The sequence below is a fragment of the Phoenix dactylifera genome, chromosome 11 (assembly GCF_009389715.1).
Source record: "Phoenix dactylifera cultivar Barhee BC4 chromosome 11, palm_55x_up_171113_PBpolish2nd_filt_p, whole genome shotgun sequence".
NCBI classification, from domain to species: domain Eukaryota; kingdom Viridiplantae; phylum Streptophyta; class Magnoliopsida; order Arecales; family Arecaceae; genus Phoenix; species Phoenix dactylifera.
Window position 1 is genome coordinate 11,409,072 of NC_052402.1, and position 12,328 is coordinate 11,421,399.

Consider the following 12,328-nt stretch of genomic DNA (forward strand, 5'->3'; position numbering starts at 1 on the left):
ATACGGATTTTGGAATTTTTTGTTATATATTTTATATTTCTGCTGCTTTTCTGAGTGATCGGGTAAACCCTGGTTTACTTAGGGGACAATAGATTCATTGATTGAATGCGGTGGGCAGTTTATGGTTAAGATTCAGTTGGAAATGATTAATAAGATTATTTTGAAGGGTGCCTGAAAAGTATTAATCGATCAAACTCTGCAGCTGGAAAATGTCAAAAGAAGTGTGGTTTGTTTGTGGAAGATGTTGAAGCGGGAGAAGGCAAGCTTGACTCTCTAAGGAGACAGCTTTTTCCAAATTTTTGTGAAATCTTGAAATATTATCAGAGTTTATCCTTCCCAATTCTGTTCAGCTTTTGCCCTCTGCTTGGTATAAAATACTCTTGTTTGTTAATTTAGACTTGTAACAATGAAGTTAAGGTTCAAGAAGAGAGTCATATGTTGGAGATATGATGTTCTAGTAACTCACTAAACTGCCCTTCACAGGAGAGTAGATGAAGCAGCGAAATGCTATGAGATGTGAGTGTCGATGCCTGAAACAGAAGTCTCGCATCCTCCTCTTACGTGTTGACGTTGGCACTCCACATCCATGGGAAGAATTCGAGGGCCTGGCTCTCTCTCTCTCTCTCTCTCTCTCTCTCTCTCTCTCAATCATAGTTTCTCCCGACGGCCAGGCCCTCTCCCCCATCCTTTTCCTCTTCCAATCTCAGTTTCTCCCCCTCTCTGCTATCGCTTCTCCCCTCCTACTTCCAATCTTTATTTCTCACCCTTTGTCCAACTCTCTTCTTCCCGCTCCCTTGTACCTCTTCCACTATTATTCCTCACCTTTCTTCCTCTCTCCCCCTCACTCTCTCTCTTCGTCCCACTTCTTCTCACTATTTCTCAACATTCTTCGTTCTATGTATATTAATTTGCCAAGTTATTAGTTCTTATCACCATTTCTCACCTTTCTACGCATATTAATTCTTGGTTCTATGCAACTGTTACCACCATTATTTGCCAAGTTTCTTGCTGAAGCAGACCAAGATCTGATATGGAATGGATATAACCATATAAGGAGTTAAGCATTTGGATTTTTCCTTGTCAAGAAAGATGAAAATTTTTATTTTATTTTATTCCATTAAAACCCTGCTTGTAAAATCAAATTTCTTTTGACAATCTAAATCATAAGCGGAAGTCACAGAGTATGACAATATTCTCATAATTTACTGGCAAAAAAAAAAAAAAATTCAAACTGAACCAAGTCAGCCAAACAACAAATAGCAAACCAAACCATGGTTAAAACTTTTTCCTGGTATTCTCCGACAGCATTAAACTATTTCTACGGTTCCTCAATTCTCTGGTAATTTTTGCCAACACATCCAAAACAGGCCCTAATGCTTCCTCTCACTAGATGATCAGCTGTTGGAAGACCATACATCTGTCTCTCACAGCCCACCGTTAAGCTATGAAGGAACTGAAAGCAGTCTCACTGGCAATGGTCTGGATGCAAATTGTAAAACTTCGTAGTCATGCATTAAACACCAGACACAGGAAATAAACATTCTGCAATTGGACAAAATAATTTCATTTTGTTTCTATAGAATTACAAGGATCAAAGTTTTCCCTCTCAACTAAGAGGGCCATCAAAAGGTGTGAGGGCAGAATTTTCCACCATCCCTATATACAAAAATCAACATAAATGAGTTTCTTAAGCATATAGATCGATGATACTGCTCCAAAACTCCTCATCCATCTATTTTATCTGCGGTCAAAGCTGATGCTTTGCAAATTGGGCACAAGTTCTTTACCAACAACCATTGCTTTATGCACTCTGCGTGGTAGTTATGACCACAATCCAATATTCCTACACTCTCTTTTTCCTCGTATCCCACCTGCAAACCCAGAAAACTGTCACTTATCAATGAAGAAGAAGAAGCAAGAAAAAGAAGAACAAGAAGAAACTCGATTCACTGAGATGGAAAAACGCTGAAGTGTGCAAATCTGTTCAAGGTCCTAGAAATGGCTAATTTTGAGTAATACAGAACAGCACTGTATCATTGGGCTGTTATGAACTCAAGAGTTGTCATAAGGATACTTGCAGTTTAATTTGGTGCAGTAGTATATTTCAACATCTAAAGCTGGTTTATTAGCACCCAAACTGCTACAATTATGTATACCAAGGATTTGGGAGTAGTGTTCAATAAGCTCTAACAATTTTCATATTAGAGATGGATGCATTTCCCTATCATGCCACTAGTTAAGTCAGGTCTCTCATCCTGCCAACTGGCCTTGCAAGTTTCTTGTCAAGTCTTATATTGCCCATAGATTCCTTGGCAGTAGATAGATCAACTTCCTACAGGAAGTTCTCCCAGTTTAGGGCCTGTTTGGAAAATTCAGCAGGATTGGGGCTGGATTTCTTATGTGAATCGGGCCTATAGGCTTTCCCAGCAAATATTTCTCTAAAAGTCCATCCTAATCTTAGTCCAAATTCCATCTATGGGCCTATTGGACTACAGGAAGAAAAAAAAGACTATAAAGGTCAAAAAGATCTATGGAGGTCTTTTTTTTTTTGCCTCCCACAGGATTTGGGCAAAATGGGTTATGTGTTTATATGGGTTGGTCTAATCCACATAGAATTCCCACTCAATAAATCCAATAGGCAATCCAGCCGAATCAACCTGGATTTCCCAACCAGGCTCTTAGGGCATCTTTGGAAACTTCCTACTGGATCTGGCAAGATTGGTTGGGAAATGGGATTTTGGAGAAGAAAGAGATGGCGCCCAAGAGAGCCGGACGGGTCCTTGTGCCTGATTCCTGCGGGATAGAAAAAAAAAACACCTCGCAGGGTATTTTTTACACCTTGTGAGGTATTTTTTGATCCCACTGGGATTGTGCCCCACGACCCCCATGATAACCCTCTCACTGGTATCTTTCTTCTCCAGGCTCCTCTTCCTTGACTGACCCCGTTGAATCCCATGGGATTTCTCCCAAGCAGGCCCTTAATTGATTCATAAGGCTGATCTCATATGCATAGGATAGTGCTTGTTGGTTATGTCCACCACTTGTAACTATACTACAGTGTACCAAGAAAAAGGACCTGGCATATGACACAAGCATCGTTCTCTGGAGCAAATCTGAGTGATTGGTTTGGTAGTGAGGACATCTGTGGAACATGCATGGCTGTCTTCAGATTCTTTAAGATGAGTTCATCTGTTAAGCCGGTGTTGACATCTCCAATCTGCTCCTCCAAGGCTAGCAGTTCCTGTAGTGGTTACAGAGAATTAGATATTACTAAAACTACTAGCGATAAATCTAAGTTTGCAGTCATTCTGCAATGCCACTGGCTATAGCTTCATGTTTGAATGAAAGCAAGGTATAGTACCTCCTCAAATGCATTATCAACCTTCTAAAAGTAAAAGATTGCAGATGTAAGCAGAACAACTCTCTCAAAGTGTGTGATTTCAGACTAAATTTATTACGGGTGCAAGAAGCAAGCCAGAAGCCCCATAAACCACATGATTCATTTACCTCATAAGACATGCCATCTATGTCCAATTGCATATCTCGATGATCATCAATGATATTCCTTGCTCCAAAAAATCCTGAAAGTTCCTCAAAAGCTGGACCCTACATGAACCAGAAAAGCATACAAATAAGTTTTCACCATTCTTTGAGGGTAGAAAATTAAAGGTGGAGCTTAATTATGTTCCATGAAGTATAGCAATAATTCTAGAGGTTAGTCATCCAGTGATGAGCCTGGTTCCAAGGTTCATCGCATGTCAGCTAAGTCAATATGAACCATAGCTTGCAAAAATCTGGGTTTTCTAGAGATCACGAACTCGCGAGGCCATCTATGCAATAATCAACAAGTTTTGGGATACATATGCTTGCTTGTTGCATCAACTCATTTCATCGTGGGTGTGTTTTCTTTAGCACATAAGTCCCTGATATCAGTTATTCCCCTGCACCTCAAGACTCCCCCCCACCCCCCCAAAATAAATAAATAAATAAATGACATGATTTTCTATACTCAGTCTATTGATTCTTAAAGGACTTGTTTCAGAGTTGGACAAACACATAGACATTGTAGAATCCCTGTCAAAGCACCCTTTGTTCAGTAGCGGCAAGCATGCACCTCCACATTCCCTTATTATGCAGCATACCAACAGTGAACCTTGCTTCTGTTTGCTTTCTGATAGATACCACAAATGAATACTAAGTGGCTGTTCAGAAGTAGCCTCTACATCCTCATATTGACTTCCTGAGATCTCAGCAGGCAGAATTCAACAGGGCAAAATAATTGTGCATCACTTCTTTACATCCTATCCCAACAGGAACCAGATACAATAATAGCTAACTTTTTGAACTTATGCAAAATAGGAGTAATTACTTAAGTTTCATACTTCTATACCACTGGGCATGCCAAACAACTGGGAAAAAAAGACAGGAGATGATCAAACCATTACAAACTTGGGAACCAGAATGCAGAAAAAATAATAAAATGAGCAGGAATACTGTTTTCCTATAAACTAGATAGTTCAGTGACTGCTGGATCTCTTCCACATTTCCAAATTTCGTTATTGTAATACAAAGAAAGTGTTTCAAAATATTGGAGCTAATAACTAAATGCAACTTTGTGCATTTTATGCCATGTTACCCAAACGCCGAGTATGAGGAAGCAGAAAATGAAAGGGAAGACTCACCTCTGATGCTAGGATCCTTTCATTTTCATGGCTAACTACTGGAGTTGCCTGGGCTAGCTGCCCAGAAGGCCTATAGATTGGTTCAGCATTTGATGGAAAGAATGGGAATCTGGAACCTGAATGGAGACTGTTATTAGAAGGATTTGGATTATTGGGTTGCAAATGGCTAAGTGGATGGTGGTAAGGACGAGCCAGTATTCTTGTATGACTATGACTCTGAACTTGCATGTTTTGTGCAGGTTGTGGATGTTGTTGAAAATAAGGTAAAGATGCAGGATGCAAACTGGATGAGATTTCCTGGTATCCCTGCATGCTCATATTTGCCATCTCCACAGCCTCTGAACTGACAGATCTACCTATCAAAAGCAAGGAAAATCTTGGTTAGGAAAGAGTTACATATACGAGAAGGCTTCAGATTAAATTATAGTTATATAAATTTGTTAAGAAATCTTCTTCTTCTTTTCACTTCTATATTATCTGGCTCATCATTTTGGGTCATCAGTTAAGTGAAATACAAGAAACTTATTCAAAACTTATTCAATACCAGTTAGCTTGTCAGTTCAATGAGCGAAAAACAGAAAGCCCACGTCCACCCCACCCATCCACACAATCTCTTAAAGAAGTCTATGGAATAAAAGCGTACATGAAATGCAAGCCGCCCCCCCATAGCAAAATTATTGAATAAATTTGAATAAGGTTCTGAATGTAACACAAAATTATGCAGGCAAAACAGCAGATCTTGCCAATTATATATTAAATGTTGAAGCCTTCATGAAGAACTAGTTGAGCAATACTCATTGATTATGATGCAGTTTCCTGAAAATAAAGTGATTACCATGTAAACCAGGCATCGTGTAACTGTAGTTCCAACTGGAACATCCTCCATCAGAAATGTTATTGCCAACATGTGCCACCCATGCATTACTGGCAGGATGAAAGGACTGGCCCATATGATTCCCTGGAAGTAAATAATTAAGACGATGTACAAATGCATATTCAGACGGAAGGCTGATGGAACTAGATCCGTTCCTCACACTTCTAAAAGATCCTTCTAGGCTTGGTAAAGTTCTGCTAACTTGATAATTGGGTGGATTGAAAGTTGTGGAATCCAACAAATTAATACCAGATCTATATGGCTCCTTCCAATGTGTCTCTCCAGAATTTTGGGAGAGATATGTTGAAGATAAACTTGAGCTTGCAGACCCATTAGCATGGTAAAAGTTTCCTGGAATTGCTTCTGTATTTTTCCTTTTGCAGGATCCTCTCACACTCTGAGAAAAATGATTACTTCTACTGTGCTCATCCACACTAATCCCACTAGCCTGATGATTGATGAAAGGTGGCAGGTGATTGGCAGAAGCAGTGTTCCGAGGGACAGTGGAAAATGAAGGTAAAATACAAGGATGATAAAAGCTTGTATGAGCAGCAACACCTACATCAAGATTTGGACCTGGATGACGACTTTGAGTATTATTATACTGGTTTACATAATAGATGCTTCTGTTAGGATGGTCTATAAATTGATGGCAGTCAAGACCTGCCACATTTCCTGAAGCAGAGAGAGAAGGATGTATATTCTGGCTTGGGTAGTCAAGAATGTTGCCTTGAAGAATGCAGCGATCAGGATGAAGATCACTATAGCCTGGTTCTGATTCCAGATCCACCATTTGATGTGTGCACATTGTGTTTCTCTGTCCCATATGTGCAATATAACTTTTGTGCCTCCAAAATTTAATGATCAGTATTGGTCTTCATCACTGGAGATCAGTCTCTGCTTACAAAAACAAATTTAAATGGAACAAGAATTAATGAAATTTATTAAAATACTTGAGAGATAGTTATCAATTTGGAACCATAATATACTTGGGTATAACAGGTATGTTTTCAGTGACTCGCATATAATATAGAGACAATAGGATACATATTTTAAGGGACAAACACACGATATGAACACATATTAAGGTTTTCCGTGAGACAACCATTGCATATGCAGTTATATATGAAAAAACAGTATAGCAAAGAACCGTCAAACAAATAAAACAGTGGAGAAGTGACAGACTACCCTCAAATGTCTCATTCACCATAACACTAAATGACATAAGATCAAGGACCAATGTTTTTTCCTAGTATTTAGTGGCTAGCGGCTGAAATAAACTCTCTGGAATATCTTCACAAATGGATGCAGCCACACAGATGGTGAGCCATGCATCTTTTGAGCTTTCAGATTCTAATATTTTCGACCTCTATTATTTTCTCCCCTCATCAGAGGTTGCATAACCCCTTTCTGTTTCATTCTCAACAAATGGCTTCTACTTTTAAGGTAGACTTTCATCCAATACACTTATCCAGTCAATCAATCTTTGAATACTCAAAAACTGAAGTGCATTGTCTTTAAGGCACAGTAATACTACCAGAATGGATGTCTAGTAATGGATAAAACTGTTCTATGTGTAAAACAAAGCATATGGTACTATTTACATGCCTTTTCTTATCCAGATACAGTTTTTCTGTTATAAAAACATTTGTCATATTGGTGAGCTAAAAACTAATGTTAGCAAAAATCTAGCTACATAGATGGAATCCTAGTTACGTTGATGTGATTATTGCCTCTATGTGATGGATTCACCTTAAGTGCTCGATCAAAATGCAACCAAACCAACCGGACCTCTAAATAACAACTTCGCATATTTTGCAGCTTAATTCGTAAAGATGTCATGCATTCAATTAGTACATTACTCCAAATCCAAGTGCACGGATTCTTACTGAACTTCCTGTGTGATACACCAAACTCAAGAGGCAAGATTTCTCAGCATCCACCTACAAATACCATAGAGAATTGAACTTATCTTTCATCTTTTTTTTTTGCCCACATCTAGAGCTTATAAGTTATCTCTGTTAACAGAACCTACTGATTCAATTATTTTCAGGCTCCTACAAGTTAAGCAACAAGAATTTCAATTTCTGACAACCCAAGTTCGAAGGGTTAAAATGGCACCACAATAATCATATCCAGCCTTCCTCACATTCAACTACACAAGGTTGCATAACATGTGAATGGATGTGCAAGATGACATTCTTAAGAACATAAATTCATGGATTAAGGACTGGAGAATACGCATATGCAGTTGGAGACATAAAACCTAGCAGTAATCAGTAGATATTCTGTAAAAGTTTGCGAATAAATATGTGGTGGGGATTGTCACATGGTCGGTACTGAATGGATGTTTAGTGTAGTGTAATAAATTTCAAATTCGTAACCACTGTGCTAAACCAGACAGCTGACAATCAGATCAAAACTGTCGAACATAGTAGCAAACAATGGAAAAGGTTATTTTTATATAACCAGCCTTACAAACTTTTATTGTAAAACAAGATGAAATTTGTAAATGACATGTTTCGAGTCTCTGGTATAAATGAATTATTAACAAACAAATGATAAAAGAGTATGAAGAAAGGAATAAAATTATGGAGGCTTTCCCATTATCGCTTGTGATGATCAAAAATAAAATTTGGAGAGTAGAACCTGGTTGGACAATAATATGTTCCACGGTTCCTTAATGTCCTCTACTCCAAATCAATACAACCATTAGACTGTTGAGTTGCCCAAGGGAAAACGTTGTCATCGAACACAGGGAGCTTTTCCAAACCTCATGCCTTCTAAGCCTCCCCTATATACTTTCTTTTTTTTAAGTCACAAAGAAAGCATGCTCCTTTCATTCCATCACTTCCTCTCCTAACTCCACTACTTCTAATCCTTCTCTAACGTTCCACCAACTAATTCCACCCGATTCATTGCAAGAAAGGAATTTGAGCCACAAACTTCACAATTATTAGCAGTAATTGAAATAAAAATTGTCTAACAATCATAAATTTACGCACAATTTCTCGCGAAAAATTGATACAAAAATAGAAATTCAAGAAACAGCAAGCGTCCGTCCGATCATCCGACAATAGAAGAGCCCCAGGCGCAACCCAAAATCACCTTCTTTGATCTCAAAACCAGCGCTTTCTTTAAAAAACTCGAAAAATTCGAATTCTTTTACTAATCCCACTAAATGCATACGGAAAGATTCCCTTTTCTCCAAAGAAAGCAAAGAAATTCGAGAAAAAAAGTAAAGAAAAACAGATCATTACCTGGAAAACGAAAAGGAGGGTTGAATTCCCCCAAAGCGCTGCTGAAAAATTAGAGGAGCGAAAGAAAGATTCCGAATCGAAACCTCTTACAGAGACCCACGATCGCCTCGAAATTGGTCCAGAGATAGAGGCAAAGAGGAACGGATAAAATAGAGAGGGAGAGCGAAAGTGTTAAAAAAAAAATGCAGGTATACCGTAAATGGCATGAATACCATAAAATAATTACCATTTGTATGTATATATATATTGCATATTTATTTGTACGTCGTTAAAAATAAATGATTTAAAATTAAAATAATTGAAATACTCTTATGGATATTCATGCAATTGCTCATATTTAGAAGGGTATGTACTAAAAAAAACTCATAACTTGGTTGAAATTTGTCATATTTTTTATGATTCAGTTGGATCGATAAGTCAAAAAAAAATCGAGTCATATTGTCAATTTTTTTTTTAAGATTTTGACTCAGTCAAATTAGAATATGAGATGGTTATTTTGGTAACGCTATTCTTTATTTAATTTTAATATAATTATTATTATTGAATCTACGATATCTATGTATTCTTCATTATTTTAAAAATTTAAAGCATACCGAATTTAAATTAATTATAGATAATTGATTTATAAAATAACTTTTAGTGATTTATATTTATTGAGTTATTGTTTATTTTTTAGGTGAGAATTTTATAAAAGCAACATGATTTATTCTATAAAAGTTGGTATTAACATAATTTAATCTTTTTTATTATTTTTTATTAATAAATTATCTTTACTGGATTGATTATTTTTATTATTTTTTTTAAGCATATACCCTCCTAAATATGCGAAATTGCATGAATATATTTGCAAAGTTGCTATTTGTATATATATCTATATAAAGTTTTCTTTTTACATGTCTAACATAAAAATATTTCAGTCATTTTAATTTTGAATTATTTATTTTTCACGGCATTAAATGATATGAGTATATATATAAAAAAGAAAGTAAATATATAATATATATACAAAATAAGTATTATATGATGATATACATGCAAATAGCAATTTTACAATGTATTTATATAATTTTATATATTTTGAAAGGTTTACATGTAAAAAATAGGAAAGTAACTATTTTTTTAAGAGAGAGAAAATTTTATTCATAAATAAATCATTTTTAAAGAAAATTTCTATAGCTTAATTACTGAAAAATTTCTAGTGTTTTTAAAATTTTAAAAAATTATTTTAATTTTTGTAACCGGATATAAGTACTTTATAAAATATTGCAATGCGGGCCTACTCTCAACCGCCATTCAATTTTACTATTAAAAGAACCTTGTTGAAATGATGTGAAAAATTCTAAGAATAATATGAAAAATAATAATAATAAGAAAAAAAAATACCTCAGAGTACCGGGGAGGTGAAAAAGGAACGGGGAGGAGGGAAGGGGTTTTGGATAGAAGAAAGATGGTAGAATTTATTATTATTATTATTATTATTTTTGATTTAATTTAATTTATTTCATATTATTTTTACCTTATTGTTGCTATTTTTCATATTATTTTTAAAATTTTCTGTATTTTTGAGAAAATATTTTAAGAATAAAACTGGACGTCCAGTTGATGGCAAGCTAATATTGCAACACTCAATAAAATACACAAACCGGTTGTAAAGCTTGTAACGATATTTGTAAATTAAAAAAAATGCTAAAGTATAGTGTTTTTTTATAATTTTATTCGGATAACTCTAAACGAGCCAAAGTGGCGACGGCCGTAGGGGCCACGTCGGACGGGAGGTACGTGAGTGACAGCAGGAGCATTTCTAAGTCGACTTCATGGATGGGGCCCACAAGGTGGAAGAATGCTAAGTGTTTGCTTTTATTTTAACAATGCAAAGGTGCCAAAAGGGTGTGAGTAATGGGATAAATCCAATGTCCACGAATCGATACTGTTTCAAACGAAATAAGAAATCATCCTGTTTTCCAGCTGCACAGCCCGGACGAGCATCCTCCTGCAGCTTGCAGGCCTCCGTCCTGACTATTTTTTCCTGATGCACAATGTAGCCCTAAATATTGTTGGCCGGCCTCTATCTCTTTCTTTATTTTTTCCTCTCTCTCTTTCTCTCTTTCTTGCTCGTTATTTTTTTCTCGCTTTCCTTCTCCTTCTTCGACACAAATTTCATTTTCGTTGTCGGAACAATGCCGGTCAACTGCCAGAACGGTTCGGAATGACGAGAACCATCCGGTTTAGGACGATTCCGCCGATCCTAAATGGATACTTATTTCCTGATGTACAATGTAGCCCTACTAGCAAACCGATTCTTACATGTACAAAATTAGATAGCGAATTATACTCTTTAGCTAATAACCATACGGACTTGCTCAAGACATTCCAGCGTACCACAATCATCCATGAGAATTTGCATATCCAAGGAACATATTATGAACATTCCCTAATAACAAATATCTCTAGGTATGGATTCAGATTAGATGATGGAGATGCTCAAACAAAAAGACGGTAAGGAAAAAAGATGCCTCAAAGAGGCATGTGGCGAAGAGAGGCATTGCCCATACCCTGAACTCGGTTCTCATCTTGGCATCCTCAATTGCTTGCTTGCACCATTAGTATCTAACTTGATTTTAGTCAAGTGGATTAGGTTTATGTAATTCAACGAAATAGTTTTATGAAGATTGGCATACATGCAAGAAAACATATATCCGTAATCTCACAGCCATTCATATCATATTTAACTTGGGCTCAGAAAAAGAAGTAGAATGTTCCCAGGAATGCAAATCACCGTCTCATCTGTGTCTTATTGGTGAGTATCTGGGATACTTGCAGGCATGCGGCGGCCTGTGAGGCAAGAAGGAACCATGGAAAAGAAATTTGGGGCTCAGAACGGGGGTCCCAATTAGAGAAGTGGTGAAAAGGTGGAACAGAAATAAATGGAGGTAATGTTTGTTATTTAATGATGATGATATCTCCTTATGCCGGTCGCATCCTTTACCTGATGATGCTTTCACCATTGAGGCAGGAGCAACCCACCGTAGAGTATGTGACAAAATGTGACCCGTCTCAATGATGTCATTGTACAAATAAAAAGATCAACCTGGTGTCCAGGTACTGGGTACTTGTGTTACCACTGTTATGTGGTCAGAAAATAAAGCAAGGATAATGTTTAGTTTAGTAAGACATATTTATTTCAGCTAAATTTTTTTATGTGATGCATATCCATTTCAAGGAAAAGCTATTATAAACTATTTCCCGATATAAGATCACCATTGATGTTCGAACGAACATAACACTTCAGAGGCATTTCAGAGCTACGTGCAACCAATTTTTTTTTCCCAGTTTACAAGCTAATTACATGAACAACCTGTGAGATGGGCCTTGAAATTTAAGACCCTGAATAAAAATTGACCAGTGGATCACACAGATCAACTGGTAAACAACCTGGTTTAGCTGCAGCTTTCATAAGTCTAATAAGAAGAGAACACAGATAAATTCTGACAGAACATGTGAAGCATCACCAA

The 12,328-nt window shown here is 36.7% G+C and overlaps 1 protein-coding gene across 3 annotated transcripts; it reads right to left on the reverse strand.

Annotated features, from left to right (window-relative positions):
* Window positions 1-1,529: 1,529 nt before the first annotated feature.
* On the reverse strand, window positions 1,530-9,006 carry LOC103713214 (probable E3 ubiquitin-protein ligase ZFP1). 3 transcript variants are annotated; one of them, XM_017844317.3, is made up of 7 exons: window positions 8,817-9,006; window positions 5,806-6,453; window positions 5,518-5,640; window positions 4,683-5,038; window positions 3,508-3,606; window positions 3,077-3,241; window positions 1,530-1,871 (listed from the first exon to the last, which is right to left on the reverse strand). In XM_017844317.3, exons 2-7 carry the CDS (start codon window positions 6,380-6,382, stop codon window positions 1,725-1,727), a joined length of 1,467 nt encoding a protein of 488 aa, XP_017699806.2. In that variant the 5' UTR covers window positions 6,383-6,453; window positions 8,817-9,006; the 3' UTR covers window positions 1,530-1,724. The 3 variants fall into 3 exon arrangements, with proteins under 3 accessions (XP_017699806.2, XP_008798284.2, XP_038987531.1); XM_008800062.4 differs by having other exon boundaries at window positions 5,518-6,453; XM_039131603.1 differs by having other exon boundaries at window positions 5,518-6,453; window positions 8,900-9,003.
* Window positions 9,007-12,328: the final 3,322 nt, after the last annotated feature.

What these genes read in the sequence shown, in the direction of transcription:
- LOC103713214 (XM_008800062.4), bottom strand. Translation starts at nt 6,382, where the DNA reads ATGGGACAGAGAAACACAATGTGCACACATCAAATGGTGGATCTGGAA. An exon ending in CACGATGCCTGGTTTACATG is followed by an intron (nt 5,039 to 5,517) that starts GTAATCACTTTA and finishes TGCTTTTGATAG; the next exon opens with GTAGATCTGTCAGTTCAGAG. An exon ending in TAGATGGCATGTCTTATGAG is followed by an intron (nt 3,242 to 3,507) that starts GTAAATGAATCA and finishes TAACCACTACAG; the next exon opens with GAACTGCTAGCCTTGGAGGA.